Below are 27,940 nucleotides of genomic sequence, written 5' to 3'. Positions count from 1 at the left end.
GTCAAGGGAAGTAAGCATTGACTTCTGTTAGGCATTTGTAGCACATCTTGCCAGTTAGGATACAGCTGCTGTGTTCTATTTGTGAATTATTATTTTTTTAACCGACAGGTAAGTTGCATTACATAAGTCAGAAAACATGATAAAGTATTCTTTTATATATAAACTTCATGTCAATCTATTTTTAGATGTTTTCTAGTCCAAGGTGTAAAAAAGCATAGATTTGTTTTAAAGCAATGACTGTTATTGTTATATAAATCAATTAAATGAAATTAATGTACTATATCTGCTTGATTTATTCGTAACAGTTTTACGTTCGGTTTTACGGGGAAAGGTTTAAATGTAATCTTATCTAATTTATTTGTATATCTTTTATAAAGTGTAAAATGAAATTTCTAGATCAAATCACTATTTCTAATCATGCTACTATCTTAAATCTTCTGCTGTTGTTGTTGCTTCTTTTTACACAGCTTTTAGCCAGTCACTCCGTCTGTCTGTTCGTCTGGTATGGCCTATATACATGAAATTTCTCCCAGCTCCCGGTCTCGGATCAAGTTGAAACTTTGCTCAATTATTTTTGTCCCTAACAAAACGTGTATCAATGAATTTAAAAAAATGATCACTTCATTACATAGTACTAATTAATTAGTTTAGTTTGATATATAAATGGGAGATAAATCTTACAGCATTGAGATATATGTGACTGTAAGTGTACAGTTCATTCCATTATATAATTGTGTTTTTTTTTTAAAGTATTTTTAATATGTTGCTTTTTTTTATAAAATAGAATTAATTTATGTGTATTATCTGTGTGTGTGTGTGATTTCAAATTGTGGACTATACGTGATACCCGTGTGTGGGAGGTCCAAATATATACACACACACACAAATAGGCTACATAAGAATTCATCAAGCATTAACAATTTCTACAAATGTATTGACGTCTTCTCTGGGAATAATTAGACAACTTATAAAAATGCTCATCGGTGTTATGATGACGTCCTCGGGTTCCAGTCCTGATGAGATATCAGTGCACACGTATGACCTGGTGAGAGACAAAGTAAAACAATGTAAAAATATTTTTCTTGAAATTTTTAGAACTGTCCTCGTCTATACGGTTTGAACTACATGCTACAGTAATTGATAATGAGAGAAATGAGACTTAAAATAGCTTGTTAAATTATGATAAATGTATGATTAAAAGCTAAATTAACCACAGAGTTTATTTAGCCAGATGACTACAAGATATTCTTTACTAGACTAACGAATGTGTAGGTTGTTGTTTGTTTGTTTTTTAACATTCCTCTTGGTGAAGCGATTCTGGCCTTTTCTGAAATAACTATACACAAAACATAAACACCTTTTAGCTTAACTGTAATTGTTTATGCTTTACTAGAGCGTGGTACAATACATAGGGATTCATGCTTTGATGCCTGGCCTAGCCTGGCAGTTCTGTAACCCAATTCTGTGTTAAATATGAGACTAAAGTACGAAGACTTTAGACCTTTTAGTCCAGATTCAAAGATTTCGTTTGTTAGTATAACTATAAACACAGTTTTCAGTCGTAAAAACCTAACTTCTATCATCCCGTTTTTTTTTTTCGGATCACAGATTTCTTTTTCCCTATTTATTGGTTTTAACGTTTCTTATACGCCCTCCCCCCTCCCTTTGCATTCTGAATCATATAGTTTTGAACACACCTCTTAAAGGAGGGCCCTGTGAATGCTTGAATTAGGTGACGTTATTAGAGCATTAACTCCCGCGTCTTTGTCAGCGTGTCACCCTATAGCCCTACAGAAATGTCATGCCCCCTGGAAAGTATTTTTGTGGTAGATTAGCATAAGTCTGTGACTCGTCTGGTCTATGTATTCAGTTTCATACTTGTACCTATGGAAGAAGCATATATTTATATATATATATATATATATATATATATATATATATATATATATATATATATATATATATATATATATATATATATATATATCAATCTATACTATAAAGTAGAATGTAAGGCGTATGTATGTATGTATGTGCCGAATAGAAATCAAAATCGTTTGACCAATCTTGATAAAACATGGCATAAATGTTCCTTGGGTACTAACTGGGACCGTAGTATTGTAGCCAGAAAACAAACTTAAGACCCTCAAAAAAACAAAAAGTTGACCGACTCAATGACAGTATAGTATCTAATAAATCTAGGCCATGTTTACCATGTTGACATGAGAAAAGATCGAAAGTATTTATATCTAGATCTAATTTTAAGAACTACACTTTGCACAGATAGTTTTTTACTTTGACACATGAAAATTACAAAATATAGTCTCTTGATTTCATTATTTAATAAAATTAAGCTTTAAATTTGTGTTTCAAAGGAATTTTTACATAAATTCGTTCCTTATATCTGCGAATTTGGGTTTTCTGACTTACATTCTTTCATTAGACATTACTCGATAGATTACAAATCTCTCTATTCCTAGCCGTCCTAGGTCTAAAACTCTAATTCAACTCTAAGATGATAGAACTTCTCTTCGCAAAGATACTTTTATACTTTAACATATGAACCTACTAATTATAGTCCATTCATTTCATATTTTAATCAAATTAACATTCAATTTTGTTTTTCTAAATCAATTTTCATACATTCGTTCGATAAAGCTGCAAAGCCGTGTTGAGATATATTCTATTAGTTTCATTCATGAATCGCGTAATCTAATTTTTAAAAAAGGTCACGCATACGCAAATCGAAGCCTTCACGCACGCGCAGAATGAACTCCAGGATTAGTCTAGATCTATGTCTAACTCAAGATCTACTTTATACTTTAACACATGAACATACAAAATTAAGTCTATTCATTTCAAATTGTAACCAAATATATGTAGGCTCACAAGCAAATGTTTTTATTTGAAAAAAATGGATATAAGTCGATTAGCTATTTTGATAGCTCCATTCATACTATTTTTACATTCATGCATTTCGCATTCGCTTTACTTATTAAATTATTACTTCGTTTTATTGTTAACAAAGCACTTTCAGTGACTATATCGAAAGTGATACGCAAATTAAGACCCGCGGGCCGAGGGTAACATATGGCTAGTTATGAATAAAAGTAAAGTAAAGTTAAGGTTCCCCTTTTAGACTTAGCGATCTATAGGGCCGGCACACCGCCTTTACTTTTCCCCAACTAATGTCAGGTACCCATTAGGGCTAGGTGGAGACGCACAAGGATCCTGAATTTAAAATCACAATCGTCCCAAGGATAAGAACCCTCGCTTTACCACTCAACCACCGAACGTACACATTTTTAATTATGCATTTCGAGATTTGTCGTTAAAGAAGTTGAAATAAAAGGGATATAACTTGATTATTTTCATGAATACAGCAACTTTAAAGACGATAAAAAATGTTTTAGTTACCTCCCCGATCTTTTTTTTTTCTCTCATTCACTCTGCAAATGACTAAAACGATTCATGGTCAACTGAAAAAAAAATCTTCTTGTATTTAAAGAAAAAGTTAGGGTTAGACATAGAATGGTAGGAGAATGCTAATGTGCACGCTTATGGGATAGCATGATTAAAGTTTGTGGAGCTGCAGGATAATTGTACCTGTGGCTTGTGATAAATTACGTTTTCGGATGTCGATAGCCATTTCACCAATTCCATTCACTATAAAGGTGAGAATGACTATGAATAAAATAAAACTCATCAGGCTTCTTCTGTGCACATTTTCGGACGTTCCTTCAAAAATGTCATAATGTCCTACACTACACTTCCTTGTTATAGATCGGTCGTTGACTTGTAGCACCAGGTTGCTAGAAAATATCTAAACCAATGAAGGCGTGATCTATTTTAAGTTATTGAACTCGAAATAACTTGAACAAACTTCTCTTGTGAACAAAAAATCAATATCTATATATATATATAATTCACTTCTTCCCTTCTTCTTCTTCTTCTAAAGAGTTTGGACGAGAAGCAGAAGTAAAGGAAAGATCACTCTCTTATTTCTGGGGATAGTCACCACACGAAATAACAAGACCGGGGGGGGGGGAGAAACCGTCGCTATGGATGGCTGCGCGCTGGACTGTCAAACCCTGCCCCTCCCATCCCCCTTCGTCTTGAGGGAGGTTTGGACTAAAAAGTAAACTATCTTCAACTCTGAAGAAACATCCGAAACATGTAAAACATTTAACAAACATTTTACAAACACTAAATAGCAGGGCTGGACTTAATCATTGTGGGGCCCTATTCGAAACGGATTCCGCGGGGCCAAGTTTGGGTAGGGAAGCGGAAAATAAGTGAAATTTAAGAGTTTGAATCAAAAAATAAATTCTTATTCTTTACTACGTACAGAAATACTTTACGAGCCTTGCGTATAGCAAAGTCATACAGTATCTATATATATAATTCTCTTCTTCCCTCAAGAGTTCGGACGAGAAGCAAGAAGAAAAGGAAAAGATTACTCTCTTATTTCTGCGGATAGTCACCTCACGAAAAAACCAGTTGGGGGGGGGGGAGAACAAGTATTCACCGGTCACTACGGAATGCTGCCTGGTCGTGCGGTTTGCGCGCTGGACTGTTGTTTGGATTTATCAAACCCTTCCCGCTCCCATTGTCCTTCAACTCTGAAGGAACATCCGAAACATGTCAAACATTTTACAAACAAACATCTTACAAACACTAAATAGCAGCGCCGGACTTAACCATTGTGACCAAGAAGTCATGGAAAGAGAACAAGTTATCTACTATGCATATTTACAGGTCACTAAATAGCAGATGCGGACTTAAAATTTGTGGTACCCTATACGAAACGGATTTCGCGGGGCCAAGTTTGGGTATGGAAGCGGATATAAGTGAAATTTAATAAGAGTTTTGTATTAGAAATAAAATTCGTCTTTGCATTTTATTCATTCTTTACTACGTAGAGAAATATTTTACGAGCCTTGCGTGTAGCGAAGTCATACAGTATATCATAATAATTCTGTTTCCCAAATAGATCCCGCTCAATAGCAAGAATTACCAAATGTTTCAATCTATCTTTGAGAATTGTTGACCTCAAGTAATTCTTCATTAGTCTGAGGTGCGAGAAACTTCTTTCACCAGATTACACAATTACGGCTAATGCATAATGCCGTTTTTATTTATCACGCGTAGGATTGGCGTTTTCCATATTGAATGGCACCCCAAAATGACAATTTTTTTCAATACATTTCAGGAGATTTGTATGAGTTTTCTAAGGATTTTAATAATTTTCGTATATTTTAAGGACTTTTTTGTATATTTTGCAAATTCGAGAGATTTCCAGGAGCTCCTGTTAAATCGACAGGAGGGCGCGGGAAATCTGTTTTAAGTTATAATATGGTTTAATTTAATAATTTATACACCTAGAATTAGCGCGGGTCCTATGAAAGTGCGAGGCCCAATGCGGTCGCATAGGTTGCACTGGCCTAAGGCCGGCCCAGCAAAATAGCGGCGTATGCTACGCCGCCGGTCGACTAGTAATCTTTATTAAAATATTTACAAATTTGACTACAAGGACGTGTGTAGATCTAATAGTAATAAAATAAACTGATATTTAAACAAAATCAAATTCACATCTGACATCAAGACCTATGACGCGGCAACGAGCTATTGGTGTAAGCTACCCACAGGTTGAGGCCTTCTTTGACGACTGGTCTCGAAAGGCCTAAGGCAGTAACACCACAGCTCTCCTGAGGTCTAGTGGCCGAAGATACCAGTATGATCAGCCAGACAATTTTTGGTGGAACGTCTTTAATTTATAAGATAAGAAGATCAGACTTTCTAAGCGACAATGCTATCTAGCGATAAGAGAGCAGGTGACAAGAACTAATGATGACAGACGCTGACGAAATGTCGAGAAAAAAAAGTTAACATCAAACAAAAAATATACTAAAAATGAAAAGAACACGATTCTTTAAACAGCCTAAACACTTTACAATGTTTAATTCATTGACCCTCGGTGTAAACACTAGGAATGAAATGCACAAGGACTCATAAACTTTAGACTAGTCTAGAAATAAGTCAGTCAGAAACTCACCCACATGTCCACCCTCCTGTGAGTAAGGCTACTTCACGCTAGTGAAAAACTTATCTTTAAGTTTCATTATCTTCCATTTCCTTAGTGGTGTTAAGAACCCTCACAGTTTGGTGAAATTTATATGACCATTGAAGGAAACAAAACAACACGCTGATTAGTCATTATACAGATATACACAGATATACACAGATATACACAGATATACACAGATACACAGATGTGTATATTGGCTAGGAAGTAGGACCTACTATGATGTTTAGTGTACAGTCACTGTAAGCAGAGCCTACAAAGACGTGTGTTGCATATTCATCGGTTGTAGGATCTACAAGGACGTGTGTCTGGAAGTAAGACCTACAAGGACGTGTGTCTGTAAATAGGACCTACAAGGACGTGTGTCTGTAAATATGACCTACAAGGACGTGTGTCTGTAAATAGGACCTACAAGGACGTGTGTCTGTAAATAGGACCTACAAGGACGTGTGATTGTAAAAAAAGGACCTACAAGGGCTTGTGTCTGTAAATGGCGCCTACAAAGACGTGAGTCTGTAAATAGGACCCACAGGGAGGTGTGTTGTATATTCCCTGGAAGTAGGATCTATTGAATCGTGTGTTGTATATTCCCTGGAAGTAGGATCTATTGAGTCGTGTGTTGTATATTCCCTGGAAGTAGGATCTATTGAGTCGTGTGTTGTATATTCCCTGGAAGTAGGATCTATTGAGTCGTGTGTTGTATATTCCCTGGAAGTAGGATCTATTGAGTCGTGTGTTGTATATTCCCTGGAAGTAGGATCTATTGAATCGTGTGTTGTATATTCCTGGAAGTAGGATCTATTGAGTCGTGTGTTGTATATTCCCTGGAAGTAGGATCTATTGAATCGTGTGTTGTATATTCCCTGGAAGTAGGATCTATTGAGTCGTGTGTTGTATATTCCCTGGAAGTAGGATCTATTGAATCGTGTGTTGTATATTCCCTGGAAGTAGTATCTATTGAGTCGTGTGTTGTATATTCCCTGGAAGTAGGATCTATTGAATCGTGTGTTGTATATTCCCTGGAAGTAGGATCTATTGAATCGTGTGTTGTATATTCCCTGGAAGTAGGATCTATTGAGTCGTGTGTTGTATATTCCCTGGAAGTAGGATCTATTGAATCGTGTGTTGTATATTCCCTGGAAGTAGGATCTATTGAGTCGTGTATTGTATATTCCCTGGAAGTAGGATCTATTGAGTCGTGTATTGTATATTCCCTGGAAGTAGGATCTATTGAATCGTGTGTTGTATATTCCCTGGAAGTAGGATCTATTGAGTCGTGTGTTGTATATTCCCTGGAAGTAGGATCTATTGAGTCGTGTATTGTATATTCCCTGGAAGTAGGATCTATTGAGTCGTGTATTGTATATTCCCTGGAAGTAGGATCTATTGAATCGTGTGTTGTATATTCCCTGGAAGTAGGATCTATTGAGTCGTGTGTTGTATATTCCCTGGAAGTAGGATCTATTGAGTCGTGTGTTGTATATTCCCTGGAAGTAGGATCTATTGAGTCGTGTGTTGTATATTCCCTGGAAGTAGGATCTATTGAGTCGTGTGTTGTATATTCCCTGGAAGTAGGATCTATTGAGTCGTGTGTTGTATATTCCCTGGAAGTAGGATCTATTGAATCGTGTGTTGTATATTCCTGGAAGTAGGATCTATTGAGTCGTGTGTTGTATATTCCCTGGAAGTAGGATCTATTGAGTCGTGTGTTGTATATTCCTGGAAGTAGGATCTATTGAGTCGTGTGTTGTATATTCCCTGGAAGTAGGATCTATTAAATCGTGTGTTGTATATTCCCTGGAAGTAGGATCTATTGAATCGTGTGTTGTATATTCCCTGGAAGTAGGATCTATTAAATCGTGTGTTGTATATTCCCTGGAAGTAGGATCTATTAAATCGTGTGTTGTATATTCCCTGGAAGTAGGATCTATTAAATCGTGTGTTGTATATTCCCTGGAAGTAGGATCTATTGAATCGTGTGTTGTATATTCCCTGGAAGTAGAATCTATTGAATCGTGTGTTGTATATTCCCTGGAAGTAGGATCTATTGAGTCGTGTGTTGTATATTCCCTGGAAGTAGGATCTATTGAGTCGTGTGTTGTATATTCTCTGGAAGTAGGATCTATTGAGTCGTGTGTTGTATATTCTCTGGAAGTAGGATCTATTGAGTCGTGTGTTGTATATTCTCTGGAAGTAGGATCTATTGAGTCGTGTGTTGTATATTCTCTGGAAGTAGGATCTATTGAGTCGTGTGTTGTATATTCTCTGGAAGTAGGATCTATTGAGTCGTGTGTTGTATATTCCCTGGAAGTAGGATCTATTGAGTCGTGTGTTGTATATTCCCTGGAAGTAGGATCTATTGAATCGTGTGTTGTATATTTATCGGGAGTAGAACGATAAAAGGAACGATATTGTTCATTTATTCAAACAGCAAACATTCACACTGACATGTTCTTTAAATCTTTCTTCGTATTTAAAAAAAATTGATATTTCTTACTGATACCCATTACCAAGCGTAACATAGTTGTTCATATTACTTCATATGAATTAGAGATTAGAAGTCTACACCAATCTTTAAACTTTTTAAATGCCCTTGTTAATTCAGACTACTATCTAATATCCAACGACATTTGTATATAGAGCGTTACCTAAAGGCAACATAAAAGGCATATTAATACATTTTACATATATACTTTTTTTACTATGGAAGATCTAGTTGAAAAATCGTTTAAGATTACACATAAAAACTGCATCAGAATAATCATTATAAATAAGTTGAGGAATATATATATCAATTTGTTCATTACAGTAATTTTATTTACCACTGCAATGAACCGATGTTTACACCATTACACAATTTTAAATGACATTAAATTGTTAAATCCTTCCATTAGTTCCAAAACTTTTTTGTAGTATTTTAATTTTCTGTTCATCACCGGATGTTCATTGCTTGTCATTAAAACATTCGTTTAGACTGGGAATAATATAATTATATAATATTTCTATTTCTGACAAATCCAAGAACCTAAAGAGTTTCATAGCCAACAGAAATATGTGAACACAATAATATCAATAGGTAAAGCCAACATATACCATCAATGTTTAATTTGAACTTTAAGCAATTAAACCTTCAACCTGGAGAAGGATTGACGAATCTGTTATATGCTGTTAATATGCCTGAAACATACAGTCTTTATTTACCAAACTACAGCTCCAGTTGCTAAGAGTATGTCTTAATACCTAGTAATTGTTTCGATCATATCAGCAAGGTAGATAACTTGCGTCCAGTTTTGTATGAGTGTATATCGTCACATGAGATAAAGGAGCTTTATAAATACATATCAGCATTTTTCATTATGGCGTGCAACATCAGCAGGTCAGAAAAGTAGACATATGGAGAGTAAGTTATATGTCTATCCATCACATTAATTATGAGCTATAAGATGGCATTACACACATTACTAGATGCATCCCCATAATGATGCGGAGAAATGATACTTCATACTTTTTAACAAATACAGCTACAACCGAAATAAAAATGTGAGAACCAGTGTTTTTCTGCGTAATTCAGACTCTTGGGTAACATAGTGAACAAGTGGCGCCTGGTACTCTTCATCATCTTCAGATCACCGTTAGAAACACCCAATGTCACGTAGTTGTATGTTGTCAGTCATCGCCCACACTCACTTCATCCGATAGGGCGACCAGTCTTTTGAAAGTGCACGTCGCTTTTATTGCAACGAATACTCTCTTTTTTTTAAATCTATATATATAATTCTCTTCATGGCTCAAGAGTTTGGACAAAAGTAATGGAAAAATCACTCTTTTATTTCTGCAAGTTGGACGGACTAGAGTTATCCCACGTAATTTTAGAGGCGAAAAAAAAAAGAGGGGGGGGGAACAAGTAGTATTCACCCGTCACTAAATAGCAGGGCCGGACTTAACTATTGTGACCAAGAAGTCATGGAAAGAGAACAAGTAATCTACTCTGTATATACCTGTCACTAAATAGCAGGGCCAGACTTAACCATTGTGGAGCCCAATGCGAAACGGATTGCGCAGGGCCAAGTTTGGGTAAGGATACGGATAATAAGTGAAAATTAATAGTTTGTATTAGAAAGCAAATTCAATCTACGAGAATTGTTGACCTCAAGTAATTCTTCATTAGCTTCTTTCACCAGATTCCACAATTACGTGATAATGCCGTTTGTTTGTTTTTATCGCGCGTAGGATTGGCGTTTTCCATATTGAATGACTCCCCAAAGTGACATTTTTTGTCTATAAATTTCAGAAGATTTGTATGAGTTTTCAAAAGATTTTAATAATTTCCGGAGATTACCAGGACTTTTTTGCATATTTTGCAATTTCAGGAGATTTTCAGGAGTTCCTGGTAAATCAAGAAGCCGCGGGAAATCTGTTATAAGTTATAAAAATGGTTTAATTTAATAATGTATACACCTAGAGCGAGTCCTATGAAAGTGCGGGGCACACTGCGGACGCATAGGTTGCAGTTGCCTAAGGCCGGCCCTACAAAATAGCGGTGTATGCTACGCCGCTGGTCGAAAATAATACAAAGACACAACAAAAATCGAAATGAGATGAACCTAAGCCACTACAGTTCTGTCCAAATACAATGTTCATAGCGAAGATTACTCTATTTACTGCTTACGAAAGAGTTAACGCTGTTGATCAATGCGATAAAAAAAAATGATTGAAAGGCCCTCTACTTTTATCTCCAGAATAGTTTCAAACCTATTTACATTCAAACTATGTGAGACTGAGGTAAGATTTATAATTGCATAACAATGTCATTTATTAATACAGATGAAAATGTTACCTTATGTGTAATGAAATATACATTTTAAATTTGATTTTTATCAACCATATAAGTTCTTATTTTAAGGATTAAACAAGCAAAATATAAAACAAAATACTTGTTTAAATAGGTCTATCTATTAATTCTATTAATCTACTTTTAAGCAGTCCAAGTGATGTTTTGAGTGATTAGTGATGTTATAAGTAATGTTAAAGTTACATTTTAATTGAGTAAGTGATGTGTTAGAACTAATGTTTTACGTGATGTTGAGATATTGTAAGACCCGGGATTTGAAACTCTGGTGCTGCTGCAAAGTGGCTTAACCAAATAGGCGCATCCATTGTCTTTCGAGATATAAGGAACCATATTATTATTTATTATTATTGTAAGTTTTGTAAGTGTTGTATTTGGTATTGTAAGCGAAAATGTGAGTCATTGTTTTTGCTCTGTTTGTATTTTCCGTTGTCCTTCTGTCTGTCTGTCTCTCACAAGTTAATATTGAGAATCAGTTGCCCACATTGTGCTCGTTACGGATACAATTGTTAGCAGGTCATGGATGGCTGCCTGGTCGTGCGGTTTGCACGCTGGACTGTCGTTCAGATTTATCGATGGTCCCGGGTTCAAGCCCTGCCCGCTCCCATCCCCCGTCGTCCTGCGGGAGGTTTGGACTAGGAAGTAATTATCTTCAACTCTGAAGGAACATCCGAAACATGTAAAACATTTTACAAACAAACGACTTGGTTCCGCTTTGGGAGACCTGGAGCGACACTGGGAAGTGTGTCGTTGGTCTGTTACGACTTGGTTCAGTTTTGGAGACCTGGAGCGACACTGGGAAGTGTGTCGTTGGTCTGTTCTGTGGAATACGACTCGGTGCAAGTTGAGAAGAGATGAATTGCAACGAAGTGAAGAGATGAATTGCAACGAAGTATAGCTAACTGTAAACTGACAGATATTGTACATTCTTCTACACTACATGTTACAGTGACGAATTGTTAGAGTTAATAGTCATTAAAGTTATATGAAACTGAAAGTTTAGTCGTCAAGTTCTTTACAGTGTTTTTATTTGTGTGCCTACTAATACTTCTAGCCAGAAGATTCAGAAATACGTAACAATATACTACAGCAGCAGTTAAAGCAGTTACAGCAGAAACAATAGCCTGCAACATATAAATATAATAAAACTATAAACACAAAAAATAGATTCTACTAGACCTAGAACATTTATAAACATCATATTCATAGCAGTGCTGAGCTGGGCGCCGCCATCTTTAATACAGCGTTGAAAAACAAACTGCCGACTATTTGACATTTATTCCCAATAGAAAAGTAAATAACTAAATTAAAACATACAGCATATTTACACATAGTAAAACAAAAAAAAATAAAATATTTCTATAACTACAGGCCGTCCCAGGTATAGAATAAAAATATTGAAAACAATTACTAGCATTTAAGATCACAATGATCTCTCGTCACACAGACAGAGATGATGTACTGCCATGGGCATAACTATATATACTACCCCGCCCTTACCTATATAAGAATATAGCGGAAGTACAAATACTAATTCTGGCAATTGCCTATAAAAAAAATAAGAGGATATCTAAAAATAGCTCTAAGTATAAAAATAGAAATATATCTAAAAATATCTCAGGGAGCTCACACAATGGATCTTTTTGATCTGTGCAAGTGTCTTCTAAATGACTTTATAATTCTGTGTTAATATACAAAGATTATTTTTAAAACAAGTTTTTCAAATATTATGTCAAAGATTACTGATTGTCAATTAGTAGAAGCACCAATCGCAACAAAATCGTCAGCTTAAAGTTTAAATTCCTTATTAATTTTAAAATCTACTTGCGATTTTCAGCACATGACCCCATTTGTTATTAACTCTTTCTCTCCTAACAGATGCTACCAGCGTTGATTCCATCAGAATGTGGTAAATAATTACGGAGAGAAGAGTTAAAACTTTAAATTGATGTTGTATAAACATACGTATAAATATTTTTTTTAAGATTTAAAGGGCAGCTTTTGTAATCATTTCTTTACTTGGTGCAACGAAGGTGTGAGCTTGTGTGTTACGCAATGTTTGATTACGTCTGACCCGAAGGGACCGCCTACGAGTTAGTGTGAAACAAAAACTTCCTTTATTAACATATCCTATTTACTTTAACAACCTCTCACAAGTTGATTATGTAAAATATTATGACGCAATTTAGCTGTGTGCGTGTCCTTCATTCAGGTCGTTCACTTTTATCAGTTAGATTTAATAACAACCGGGAAGGATTGAGGAGCTTCCGGCTTTCAGCAGTGGGGAAAAAAGACACGCTTTTGAAAGGTTGCTGACCTATAGAGGTGAAAGTTCATGGCCGACCTCAGCGATGTGAGCACCAGCTTAGCCTTGGGGTTGGTTGCTGTGACCCTTTCACTCTTCTGGTTGAAGAGAAAGAACACATCGAGAGACCCCCCCGGACCACCAGTACTTATACCAGGTAGGCCTAGACTTTTATAGCTCTGTCTTTCGTCATTTAAGACAAGGAATAGAGGTAGTTAATTGTTACATACACACAAAGACACAATTACATTTCTCCGGTCGTCATCAGTTTTAACATTTGTTGATACATTACAGAAGTGCAGGACGGCAAGGCATACGCTGGTAACGGGTTAGGTTCGATCTTTGGACCCTCGTGACGACAGACCGGAACGCATACCTCACAACCTTTCTAATTCTGAAGTCTAGATCCAGAGCTTATTTCATAGCAGACTTTTATATTTAAAAAAGTCACTTTTTTTTTGGCCCCGTCAGTTGTAGTCCATAAGAAATTCACACAGATTTATGCACACATTCGTCAGTTTACGGACTAACAGTGCTGTTTTTTTTAATTATAAGTTTTTATATACATTTTTTTTTTTTGCATGATTAGTTTATTTGTATTAAATCTTAAAACTTTTGTGGAATTGAGCGTGAAAAGTGTTTAGTTGTTTCAAGAACATGGAAATATGAATAGCTGGAAAAATGTGAGAGAATTAATGGTGATTAACACAGAACTTTGTTGTGACGCCTGCATTTCCTCAACGAATGTCAGGTAACTATTAGAGTTCTGTGTACTCAGAGGAGACATGAAAATCCCGAGGTTCAAAATGCCGGAGTCTTTATCAGGATCTTAACTTTGGTTTGGAAGCCAAGAGCTTACCATCCTCACTTTTGGAATAGATAGTCCTTAAATTAATTCTAATTTTGGCATTCTTCTAGCACCCGCTAAGCTTTTTATATTGTGGTTTAACTACATCGTAATCCTTTTGAACCATATTCAGAAATTCTAAATTATACAATGTCAATGTTACCTTGTTCAGGTTTCGGTCATCTGCTACAAATGTCCAGTCAGCCAGTCCAACAACTTCGTCTGCTGCGACAACGCTACGGAGATGTGTTCAGGTTGTACATGGGTAGTTACCCTGTGGTTATAGTAAGTGGTGCCGAGATGATTGCTGATGTCCTGCAAACTCGTGGAGCGGAGTTTAGCCACAGACCGCCCTCATTTTTAGCTGAAACGTTAGCGAACAATAAAGGTAGATATTAATCATTCATATACATAGCGATAAGTCTGATATTAATCATTCAAATACATAGCGATAGGTCTGATATTAATCATTCAAATACATTCGAAAACATGCGATTGATAATTAACATACAAAACGAGAAATATGATATAAATCGGGAAGTCAGCTTAGACAGCAAACTCTGTAGAACGTATATTTGTACGACTTGGGGTGTGTGTCCAATAGCTCCAAATTCTATGTCTTGCAATAGTTGAGGAATACTAATGCACTGGTCGTTGTGCTGACCACAGCTAACCCTGATAGACATAATTATCAAATTGAAAACATGATCATATCATATGTAGCCAATACGTTATTAGAAAACTCAACGACCAACTACGATTAGTTTCTATTAATCTGTTGTTACGAGAATGAAACCTAACACCACTGTTCTAACTTCATCGATGTTATTTTCAAGGTTTACTTAACACCAGTGGAAGCACATGGTTAGAGCAGAGGAAGACAATGATAAGGACTCTCAAAATGCAAGCAGCGACCGGTGGGCATCTAGAAACGTATATTGGGAAAGCTGCCCAGAGATTGACCACCCAGTTCAAGTCATTAGTGGACAGTGGTCAAGCGGACATGCTTGACGTTGCTCCGTTCATCAAACGTGCCGTCTTCTTTGTATCTTTTTCTCTGGCTTTCGGGCGCCAGTTGGACTTCGATTCTGAATTCTTGATTAGCTATGCAAACCACTATGACCATTTCTTTAGGTAAGAAACAAATTGAGATCTTAACCATTTACTTTTAACATCATGGTGAATTCTAAGGGCATATAATTTTGATGAGTTGATTGCATATTTAAACATTAAAAAATTACCTTTTTTAAGTTTTTTTTAAAGCAATTTAATGTAGTAGGCTTTTACCAGTGTCGTAGCATCCATGACGCGAAGGGGTTCAATGAACCCGGGCCCTAGACCATTAGGGGCCCAAAGCCTGAGGCGTACCAACCATGGCGCAAAGGGCTTCATTGAGCATGGGCCCATCATTCGTGCCCACGTGAGCTCTTGGAAAATATCATTTGCTTGTTTGTAAAAACCGATGTCAACAATAGAATATAAAAAGGCACAGTATTTGCATTGCAATTCTTCTGGTAAATATATAAATGTATATCGTTATGTCATGTACCAGATTTCTCGATTTTTTCTTATGTCGCACACTAAGTTTGCTTATTGTGGGGAGGGGGGTCCACAAAGATATTCTTGAACCCGGGCTCACAGGTACCTTGCTACGCCACTGGCTTTTACAGTTCTCTAATATTTAAATTAATGCATGGTGCCATACCTCCACTGAATAGTTAGTTTCTGGTACATTGTCCTGTGCCCGATCATTAACATTCAATAATGCTAATTCCCTACAACATCTGGCTGAGCCTCATTTAGTTCTTTGAAGGCAGTATTTACAGATAAGAAATGTGATCGCCAGCTTAACTAATCCTGAGCCACCTAAAAGTTAGCCAATGTTGAGACACCCTGGTTTGCTCAGAGAAAGATGCCGCAGATAAACAAGATTTCTAACACACATGTGGAATACACACACACACATCTTTATTTGCAAAAACCCTTGAACGTGGTCACCACATTTCAATAACAATTTTTTTTGAACAAGCTATGCATTTTAAAACATTGGAGAAAAGGGAGAACGAGTTACAATATTAACATACTCTCTTTCTCTACAAATATGACATACTCTTACATCTATTGAAGAAGATAGAGACCTCAACAAAAAAAATGTTGCCCAGGATCCTCACTTATTAAAATCCTGTACTTTAATACACATCATATATAAACCAGCGCTATTTTGTCGGAAAATGAGGAAGTGCTACAAAGAGCAGGGTGCCAGGACGTCCGCTCTGTTATCAGCAGCAGACGCCTTGGCTGGCTTGGCCACTTTCTTAGAATGCCAGTAGGTCGACTTCCACAGGACATCCTGTATGGCGATCTAATTGAAGGCAGGAGAGCCGCTGGTCGCCCACTTTTACGTTATACGGATGTATGCAAACGCGACATGAAGCTTTTCAAAATCGTCACTGGCAGCTGGGAAGAGGTGGCACTGGACAGATCCACATGGAGAGAGAGCATAAAGGAAGGGTCACACATTGCAGATGTCATACACAACAGAAGCAGAAAGAAGGGTGAAAATGCAACGGCGCCTGGTGATTATAATATGCCCAACCTGCGATCGCAGCTGTGTATTGTCACGATCTCTCTTCCTCATCAGGCCTTCTGTAACCTCTGCTAAACACAACACAATACATCAACACATCAAGAACTTGACAACAAGAGCTCCACAATATCGGGTACTTTAATAATGAGTGAATAAGTAGATAACAGCCAATACTAGACAATAGGCATCAAATACATCAACACTAAAATGTCACTCTGTACATCACCGTACAAAACTCTACTGTCTCTCTTTCTGGACTTGTACATCTACACCTGTGGACTCAACCAGGACCGACTTCATGGCCGACTAACAGTCCCGGTCTCGACACTCTCCGGTCTTGAACTGCCGCTTTCCTACACACTGTGTCACTCGTACCGCAGGCTTTCGATCACATGACCATAACATTGGTCATATTTGCGTGTAATCGTGTAATCGTAGTACTGTCCCTTGTCCATGGCCCCGCTGACCTGAGTGATTCACGTGTGTGTCAGCTGAGCCTATAGCTAACCCTTTTGCGCCGCCTATAGGGTCATAACACTGCCCCCTTCTCAGATTTGTCCGTCCCGGACAAAATCTATCACACGACATGGGCAGTGGAGTTGAATCGATGCAGGAGGAGGTCTATCGGTGGGGGCGACAATGGGCTTATAGTGTCATCTCAATGGAGCCATCTGCGTTGTATACTGCGTGTGTCTCTTTCTCCTTCTGCTCCAGTTGACCTTCACCTGGTTGCATTGACTTCGTGGTTGCATCGCCATGCACTTTGGACTCAGCAAACGTCGTCTTCTTCGGTCGCTCACTACTGAGAGCAGCCACTTAACACATGGGGAGGGATCGTTGGTCTAACAGGTTTCTTCATAGGGCTTTGAAGAGAAAGACTTGGGGGTTGGGTCTCAGGTTCACAGGAGGGGAAATTGTGGCTAACGTCATCATTTTTAGCCTCCAATTGACTTCCTGGACCACCATCATGGCTTCTCTCTCTAGTCTCAGCAGCGGACCAATCGTCTGTTGAGTGCAGGCCCTGTCGATGATTTTCAGCTTGCAGGGGTCCACCAACTGCTGCATCAGGTATCGTCGAATTCTTCTGAACACCATCAGGACTTTCTCTGGTCTGGGCAGCTGGACAAACGTCTGTTGGGTGCAGACCTTGCCGATGGGTTTCTTGGAGTTGGCGTTCTCCCTGCAAAGCTCGACAAACAAAGTTCTTGCCAAACATCTGGGTGCAGCCATCAGGATTCGAGTTCCTCTCATCAGCACTGGCAGATTGACAGATGTCTTCAATGTCCTCAGCTACAGGCTTGAGGTAAGACACGACGTTGTCTTGTTCTATCTGACTGATGGAGGCTCTCACGTCATGGACGTCTGTAGCAAAAGCGTTGGTTGAACTATTGGTCTCTTCTCTTGTTTCTTCACCTGTCTCTTTCTGCGAGTCACCATTGATCACATTCTGAAAGCCAGCCAACATCTGCTCTTGAAAGGTGATCAAGAGCTCTACAACATCGGGTTTGAGTTCAAAGAGGTACGTGTTCGGATCTTCCTCTTCATCCACTAGGGCTTGCCGGAGACGTTCTTTAAGAGTTTCGTTGTTCCTTTCGTAGTACTTCAGTCCTCGCCATTTCAGCTCTTGTTTCAGTTCTTTCAGATTCAGTTCATCTAGCAGTTTTACAGAAGCCATAGGAAATCCCAATTCAAGACACCAGTGTTACGATCTCTCTTCTCACCAGGCCTTCTGTAACCTCTGCTAAACACAACACAATACATCAACACATCAAGAACTTGACAAGAGCTCCACAATATCGGGTACTTTAATAATGAGTGAATAAGTAGATAACAGCCAATACTAGACAATTGGCATCAAACACATCAACACTAAAATGTCACTCTGTACATCACCGTACAAAACTCTACTGTCTCTCTTTCTGGACTTGTACATCTACACCTGTGGACTCAACCAGGACCGACTTCATGGCCGACTAACAGTCCCGGTCTCGACACTCTCCGGTCTTGAACTGCCGCTTTCCTACACACTGTGTCACTCGTACCGCAGGCTTTCGATCACATGACCATAACATTGGTCATATTTGCGTGTAATCGTGTAATCGTAGTACTGTCCCTTGTCCATGGCCGCGCTAACCTGAGTGATTCACGTGTGTGTCAACTGAGCCTATAGTTAACCCTTTTGCGCCGCCTATAGGGTCATAACAGTATCAAGGATTGGCCTCTTTAGTCACACAAGAAGTTGCAAAGGGAAAAGATCGTCTCTCGAGACGTAAAATGCCACAGATAGGGGTTACTTAAATAAGAACAATTATTACTAGATAAGCTTCAACTCCAACTATCTATGAATAACAATAAGAACTTTAATATCCAATAAAACACACAATGACATCAACTCTCAATAAATATTAATACACAAAACACCAGTCCAGGAAGCAACCGTCCAACCTTCCTGGACTGGGAACAAGACCTCACTGAGTAACACACACTCTGGCACATTCAAGAAAGACTAAGCCTTTCCGTTCATAACATGTTCAGACTATTCACATTCATAACCTGGGCCTGGGAATACATAAAGAAAGGGACATAACTACCATACCAAAATATCAACACAGTAACATATTCACTCTCGCCATACCTCCCCCTGACAGCACCTTCGTGCGTTACATCAGTAATAATAAATGTGCACTAGATGTTAGCAAGGCTCAACTTTAAAAATGCGTAATATACGTAAGGATTTGACACTTACTGTTGCTAGACACTTAGGCACCATCGTTGAAGGACTTTGAACATGACATTTAGTGACGTGATGTCTAAGTGGGTTATATCACTAAGAACATTATTCATGGTCATTATTTATGTTATTATTAGTCAGTTGGTGTTAGGACTTTGTTGTAATAATTTTGTATTACTTACGGTCAGAGACGCAACTGTGGCCTTTTCTGTATTAAACTTCACTCAAGTCTATAACGGTCTGGACTTAGTTCTTTAACCTTGTTACATGTGTAGGTCTTGTTACTTAGTTGAAACGCATCGAATACACCCGCACAAAAAATTCAGACATTTCCAGAGTAATCTGTCCAAGTCAGACAGCCTCAACAACTACAAGATCAAGGCCTATCACAGATTCGACTACCCTTTTCCTAAATTATGTAGCCAAACAGTTCACGCCATGCACTCATAACTCATAACAGAGGTTAAATACAAATAATTCAAATAATTTCTTTGATTTCTTGAATTATTTCGTTTCCTATAAGCTAAACTTTTTTCTTTTCTTCAGATGCCTTAACCTAGCCGTACTGACAGCATTCATGCCATGGATTTCTTGGTTGCCAGGTGACCTTGTGGGCTATAAGAAATGCAAAGAGACTGCTGAAATCATTGTTAAGAATTACGTTGAGCCAGAAATAGCAAGACTTAAGTCTGTATGTTGCCAACAACAAAGTTGTATTTTTTAGCCTAAAGCTTTAAAATGATGAAAAAATTTCATCATGAAAATTTTGTTTTAAATTGAAAATTTTAATTTAAAATGGAGGCAAATCTAAAAATATCAAGATTATTTGGTGTATCCGGGCCTTTCGGTGATATAGTTTCAATTAATTTTTTTTTTCCTAAATCCAATACGTTTTGTAACGTGTTACAGGCTTTGCAAAGTTTTTTTGGTATTTGCTTTAACTCATGCTAAAATGAGAGCTATCTATCGACATTTGAATTCCAGACTTTAGTAGTATATTTATTTTATTATCAATAAATCAAATTACACAAATGTGGTATTTCGGACATGATTCAAAGATTTTACTTTTAAACTATAACTTTGCATTGTTGATTGTCTAATAATGTACTAACGATAGACATAAAATGCTTATTTTTAAAGTAATATTAAATATTTATTGAGATTTTTTTTTCTAGATTTAATTATATTCTCCAGTTAACTTGTAAACTATCTAGATGTTATCTTTTAAAATCTTTTACAACAAACTCAGATCGTCAATAACAACAATAGAGATGTCAAAGACTCGTCTACCGTGGCTCCATTCTGCCTAGCCAGTGTTTATATTGATGAGATGCGACAGAAAGAAAGGGAAGGCACTCCAACATTTCTCTCAGGTAGGGAGGGAGACGCACTGTCATCTATAATTATCTTGTTCATTCCGCTTGATAGCTGTCACGGTGCGGCTTGAACCTGCTAAAAATGGATATAATGTTTCTTTTAACTCTGTGTTTCTTAGCCTGCTATCTTTGCATTGTAATAGATTGAGATCCATATTTGAGTGTCGATCATGTAAATTCAACATTATTAATGTTTAAAAAAAAATAAAACATTAAAAGTACCTTCACATAATTGAAAGAGCAATCGCTTTTTTTTTCCGAAATTTGTTTCTATGAGAAAAGGTTGACAAGGGCATCAAGAGGCCAGCACAACGATCAACTTCCTTTACTTTCACCAAATAATGTCAGGTACCTATTAGAGTTTGACTGACTCATGGGCATCTGAAAAATCCCGAAATTCAAAATCCCACTGTTCACGGAGATTCGAACCCAAAAACCCTTTGTTCGAAAGCCAGCGTTTTACCACTCAACTAGATCTATATTATTTCAGATGAGCATCTTCCAATAACAATATCCGACGTCATAGCTGGAAGTTTCGATACCATGTCTTCAGGGTTGTGTTGGATGCTGCTGTACCTCATTCACTACACTGATGTACAGGAGACATGTAGACGAGAAATTCTGGACAACGACTGTGACCTTGACATTGCCAAGTATGTTTATACCCAGGCTGTGATAATGGAGGTACAGAGACATGCAAATATGGGTTGGTAACTTACATTTTTACAAAGCTTACATCAACTCACTCCGTCTGTCTTTCTGTCTGTCTGGTAATAGGTTTGAACACGTTATTTCTTCCACACCCATTCTCTGCTCAAATTGAAACGTTGTACAATTATTCGTTGGCGTAGATAATACATAAATCAATAAAAAAAAATTACTAATTAATAATAAATTACTGGTTATTAATTATTTTGTTTGATACCAACAAGGAAAATTAATAGTTCAGTATTCACATACAAGTCGGGTTTGGTCCTCTTAAATAGTTGTACACATTATTTCTCCCACACACATTCTCGGATCAAGTTGAAACTTTAAACAATTATTTATAGTACCTAGCAAAAGATGAAAGCATTTAAAAATTTTACCAACTAGTCAATTAATTATTGATAATTAATTATTTAGTTTGATATCAAAAAAAGGAAAATAACTTCTACATTTTTGAGTAACATAGTTATAGGTGCAAAGTTCTTCCCTGTAGATTAGCTCTGTTTTTTTTTAAGGATTTTTTATTCCATCTGCTTGACATCTGAATCCCAATCTCGTCACCACGTATCTCTGGGCTGTACCCACTTTCCTTTGGGGGGGGGGGGGTTCCAGGTTAAGGGTTGAGGACTCCATCTGACTCAACACTGTGATCAGGGCCGGTCTTAGGGCACTGCAACCTATGCGGCCGTAGTGACCCGGTACTTTCATAGGCCCCGCGCGAAATCTAGGTGTAAATTATTAAATTAAACCATTTTAAACTTATTATTTAAGGGTTCCTGGAATTCTCCTGTAATTGCAAAATATACGAAAAAGTCATGGAAATGTACTGAAATTATTTAAATCTTCTGAAAATTCATGCGAATCTCCTTAAAGCAGACAAAATTGTCACTTGGGGTGTCATTCAATTTGGAAAACGACAATCTTACTCGCAATTTAAAAAAAAACGGCTATGTCATCTTTCATTTAGTAAAATTGTAATAATAACGCGAATTTTTACCAAAACAAGAAGTTCAAATAGGCTACTTAATTTACCTTAATAGTCACTGGCTAGTTGAAAGTAAATCTAAAAAAGCAGATCTGAATGTTTATCGTCTTTTTGTAGGAAAACTACTATCTACTGTAGATAACTGGTAAAGTTAATTTGGAAGTGATTTTGTACTTAGTAAAGTATGAATAATACAAAAATCTTAATTTTCACTTATTATCCTTATCCCTACCCAGACTGGGCCCCGCGCAATCCGTTTCTCGTAGGGCCCCGCAATCTGTAGGACCGGCCCTGACTGTGTTCGTTGGTGAAAGCAGATTTAGTTTTACGCTTCTAGCCTAAGAAAAAAATAATTGTCATTTTATCTCCAAGTTATTTGGATGTACGAAAAATTAAGAATAATGAGTCGATGTCCACAGCCCCAATGCCTCCCGCTCACTGCTGCGACAAAGACACAGAGATCGGAGGTTACTTCGTCCCTAAAAACACAGCAATCATAATCAACACAGACTCGCTGTTGATGGGTCCGGAGGTTGGAGATGACCCCACAGCGTTTCGACCTGAAAGATTTATCGACGATGAAGGCAAACTGCACATTCCTAAATGGTTCATTCCTTTCTCGGCAGGTAACAGAACAATGATTCAATAGTTTTAGGTATGTAGAGGCCCCGGGGCAGAGTTTTTGTGGAGGCCCCTACAATTTTTCGTAAGTTTTAATAAAAATCCAATAATAATTTTTAAAAAAATACTTATATCTAAAAGAATGCCATATTATAAAAGAAAGTACTTGAAAATTAAATTAAATTTTCCTTCATTTTAATTAATAAAAATTATTTAATATGCTAGTTTCAGTTTTTTTTTAATGTAAATTTTCAGGGTTTACGCAATGTATCTGGTTTATCCGAAGTATATTACGACTATACGAGCACACTATAAATGGACACTTTTAAATCACAAAAGTGTTGCCAACTGTAAGCTTTAAACTATTGTTGGTAAAAATGCGAACACAAAATGTTTAAAAATACGTAAAATTTCTGACCTGTCCAAATATACATTATTTTTTTCAGTTGTTTTTTTTTTTTTTTTTTGTTTTTTTTTTGGATCCCCCTTTCTTGTGGATTCCTCTGGACTCTATCCCCGCCTGCCTTCCCGTAAATCCGGCCCTGGATGTAAATATCTTTCTTTTATTTTATCTTAAGTTTTTATTGTATTTTTCAGGGAAAAGAATGTGTATTGGAATGGCAGTTGCTAGAAAAGAACTGTTGGGTTTTATTATTGAACTACTTTCCAAGTTTCAATTTAGCGCTCCCAAAGTGAATGGACGAGAATGCATGCCTCCTTTAGAGGGAATCAATGGGATTTCCCATTCACCCAAGCCCTTCCATCTGTGTGTAACTCTTGCTGGTCAGAGGAAATAGCGGACATCTCATTATCATCTGCCATGACATAAATTAAAAAAAAAAATACTCCAAGTGTTTTCACCACACAAAGAAACAGACTCACAACTGCTCATCAGTAAAAAAGAGATCATACCAAAACAACAAAATTGACTGGGACCACAGCTAAGTAAATCTTTAAAAAATGGCTATTGTTATGTATATATATATATATATATATATATAGGGCCTATATTTATTTATTTATACATTTATTGTATGGATTTTCTAACAGGAAAAAAAAAGGCTTATTGCTTTAATTCGTTATCTGTCTCTCGTGGAGTTTGAGAACCATAGTTTTATTTTTAAGAACAAATTTCAGCGTCTCTGACTTTTCAATTCCGAATACAATAGATATACATGTTTTCAAGTTACATGAAGTTACTTCCTATACACATGTTTTCAAGTTACATGAAGTTACTTCCTATACACATGTTTTCAAGTTACATGAAGTTACTTCCTTCGGCCAGTCTATATTTATTTATGTCTATGCTTAAACCATAGAAAATGGACGATCAGGAAAATTGTGCGCACCTTCTTCAGTTTTTTTATGTTTTTAGTCTGGATGTATATCACCAAACTAAAGTTTTATAGACTGAGTAGATTCATGAAAGGGCGTAATCAGGATATTCAATATTTCGGGGGAGGGGGCAAAGGAGCTGATAAATAAATGTTGTTGTTATTTTTTTTTTAAATCTATCATTCATTAGGTTCGGAGTTGTCGCACTTTTAGAAAGTCATCAGCTTCACATTAAGGAGGAATAGCCTTTAAAAAAAAACTACAATTTTTGTTTGTTTCTTATTTATGTGCAAAACTTACTTTTCTTTATTTTTTGTATTGTAAACTTACTTTTCTTTATTTCTTGTATTGTAAACATAATATTCTTTATTTCTTGTATTGCAAACATACTTTTCTTTATTTCTTGCATTGTAAACACACTTTTCTATATTTCTTGTATTGTAAACATACTTTTCTATATTTCTTGCATTGTAAACATAGGCCTACTTTTCTTTATTTCTTGTTTTGTAAACATACTTTTCTTTATTTCTTTTATTGTAAACAAACTTTTCTATATTTCTTGCATTGTAAACTTACTTTTCTTTATTTCTTGCATTGTAAACATACTTTTCTATATTTCTTGCATTGTAAACTTACTTTTCTTTTTTTCTTGCATTGTAAACATACTTTTCTTTATTTTTTGCATTGTAAACAAAGTTTTCTATATTTCTTGTATTGTAAACATACATTTGTTTATCGTCTTGCATGATCTTTGCTTTGAAATTATCATAATCTGCCTCGTTCTAGAGAAGAAAAAAGTGCCCTTTTCGTCAACTTCCCCCTTCTCCCAATGTTTTGAAATCAATATATAGGCTTTGCTTTCAACTAACAAGATTTGGTTCCGAAGATACAAAGTAGTTACTGAATCATAACCAGTTTTTCACACATATCATTTTAGTCGGTTCTACTATCTATTTATTACATTGTAATTCGCCCCCTAACACACTTAGCCTACTTAATTCTTAGAATCCGTAGGAGAGAATCTCAAATCGTCTGAGACAGTTTGGTTGGTCGTATTGTTAGTTAACATATCACTGCAGCATGGGAGATTGTTGGTCTCTGAAGTAAAAAACGAATTCTTAGTTTTCGTTATTGTATTATGTATTCTGTCTCTGTTTTCTTTTTTTTGGCAGCGATATCTTTTTCAATGTTGCCAAACTAAAAAAGAGGTGACTGAGTTAAAAAAGAGGTGACTGAGTTAAAAAAAGAGGTGACTGAGTTAAAAAAGAGGTGTGACTGAGTTAAAAAGAATTTTTTTTTAATCTTGATCCGTAAACATTTCAATCAATGAAGACAAAAGCATTCAGTGCTAAACCTTATCTTGAATGGGAGGCATGTATATGGTCCATAAACATTTGGCTGTGAAGTAAAATACTTGCACTTATTATATGCCATGTTGGTCATGAAACACTGCACCTGCCTTTCATTTCCTCAGAAATGTGTCTAGACACATTTATACCGGCCACCAGAATAGTACGTTGAAGAGGTAACTATCATTCCCCACTGGTGAAACTTTGTAAAGTCTTTTACTGTTTATGAGGCGTCTAAAACAGTGGTGCTTAAACTACGGCCTGCGGGCCATATCAGGTACGTGACGCGGCCCCACCAAGCTTCTGCCCGCGGTGCTTCATGAGACTGCAGAGGTTGCATTGGACTGGACAATTTTATGCCGGTTATTCGGGCCGTGACTCGTGTCGGAAGTTTATATATCTCTGTCAAGTCTATACAGCACTTGTCTGACACTCGTAATTTTAAATGAATCTATATATATAATTCCTTCCCTCAAGAGTTTTGTCGAGTAGTAAGGAGTAAAGGAAAGATCACTCTGCGGATAGTCCACGAGAAAACAAGAGGGATGGGAGAACACGTCACAACATAGCAGGGCAGGACGGTTGCAATATCACTCTTTTTTTTTTTTATTACTACCTCACGTTAAAAAAGAAAAAGGGTGGGGAGTAATCTACTCTGTAGTAACTATCTGTAGTAACAGAGCACTCTCAAGAGTTTGGACACAATGGCAAGATCACTCTTTTATTTTTGCAACTCGGACGGAGGGAGTTATCCTAGGTAATTTCAGAGCGAAAAAAAAAAGAGATTTTTGTCTGTATATTTCAGGAAATTTGTTTTTTTGAGTTTTCAAAAGATTTTAATAATTTCCGGATATTTCCAGGACTTTTTCGTATATTTGTATTTTCAGGAGATTTCCAGGACCTCATGTTATAAGCTATAAAATGATTTAATTTAATAATTTATATACCTAACATTAGCGCGGTTCCAATAAAAGTACTGGGCCCACTGAGGTCGCATAGGTTGCAGTGGTGAAGTCTAGCCCTGCGAAATGGCGCGCCGGTTGACTAGTGTAAGATATTTGGGTAATGTAAATATTGTGCTATATATATATATATATATAATTCATGTTTGTACCGTATCAATGTTATTTGTCAAAGGCATTCCTTGAATGAGGCTATTATCACGGTATTATCAATTATTATATCTTATCACTCGATTTTTACCTATTGATATTAATCTTAATGATATCAGGTTGCTCTCTCCTCAATGGAAAAGTTAAAAGTGTAAGTCTTTGAAATTACTTCCCTTTTCTTTTCGCCATCCTTTTAACAGCCATGCACTGAGTATGATATTGGCGGGAACAAATGGCCTAACTAATCCTTTGCTAGCCTTTTACCGACCATACAAAATCTAGGACACGTGACCTCTTTAGAGTTTACGTCTCTCTTTCTTTCTCTCTGTGGAAAAGCAAGTAGGTTTTTTTTGTTTGTTTTGTTGGTTTTTTTTTTTTTTGCTTTGTTTGATGTTATTATCAACAAGCAATTTTTTTTTTTTTTTTTTTTGGAAGCTACATGTAATTTGAGCAGACGCCATGATTCCAGTTCAAAGCCAATGGAAATTTTCTTTTCGTTTCATGGTCGTCTGTAAGAATTAGTTCTATGAAATATATATATTTCCTTCTAAACAACAATATAGATTTAGATGATGGCAACAGAACAAACATTTGCCTCCTGACATAAATAATGGAATGGAAACTGTATCAGAGAATAAAAATTACAATCTCTTGTTTTTTGTTTGTTTTTCTGTTGTTTGGCTTATGTTTTTGTAGCTGCTGTTCAATCAAACTTTAACCAAAAATTTTTGAGACGTTTAAAAAAAATATATGAACAGATTTATTTACATAAAAACTTTCAACATTTTAATAGAATCAAATACAAATATAAAAGTATATATATATATATATATATTTTTTATGTTTGCAAAATTTAGCATTATAATATTGAATATAAATAAACTATATACATTTTGACATTGGATAGTAAAGCTTGGATGCATAAAGCTGTATTCATGCTGTGATTGAGTTACATCCAGTGAGACTTATAGAGTTTGCCATCTAGCATAGGAGCTTTATGCATTAGTCAAATCTTTAGAGAATGGTCATTCAAAGAGTTCTTACTATTGG

The 27,940-nt window shown here is 36.5% G+C and overlaps 1 protein-coding gene across 6 annotated transcripts; it reads left to right on the top strand.

Moving 5' to 3' along the window:
• Positions 1 to 27,542, top strand: LOC106073447 (cytochrome P450 2D9-like). Of its 6 annotated transcripts, none has more exons than XM_056031975.1 (9): positions 1 to 108; positions 13,165 to 13,396; positions 14,259 to 14,474; positions 14,923 to 15,220; positions 19,951 to 20,095; positions 20,654 to 20,777; positions 21,271 to 21,486; positions 22,893 to 23,099; positions 23,692 to 27,542. In XM_056031975.1, the coding sequence occupies exons 2-9, from the start codon at positions 13,270 to 13,272 to the stop codon at positions 23,889 to 23,891; spliced, it is 1,533 nt and encodes a 510-aa protein (XP_055887950.1). In that variant the 5' UTR covers positions 1 to 108; positions 13,165 to 13,269; the 3' UTR covers positions 23,892 to 27,542. The 6 variants fall into 6 exon arrangements, with proteins under 6 accessions (XP_055887950.1, XP_055887953.1, XP_013089465.2 ...); XM_056031978.1 differs by having other exon boundaries at positions 4 to 108; positions 13,169 to 13,396; XM_013234011.2 differs by having other exon boundaries at positions 4 to 108; positions 13,147 to 13,396.
• Positions 27,543 to 27,940: the final 398 nt, after the last annotated feature.

This window comes from Biomphalaria glabrata, chromosome 6 (genome assembly GCF_947242115.1).
Source record: "Biomphalaria glabrata chromosome 6, xgBioGlab47.1, whole genome shotgun sequence".
Taxonomy (NCBI): domain Eukaryota; kingdom Metazoa; phylum Mollusca; class Gastropoda; family Planorbidae; genus Biomphalaria; species Biomphalaria glabrata.
Note: the sequence above shows the minus strand (reverse complement) of the source record. Positions and strands in the feature narration are given on the sequence as shown.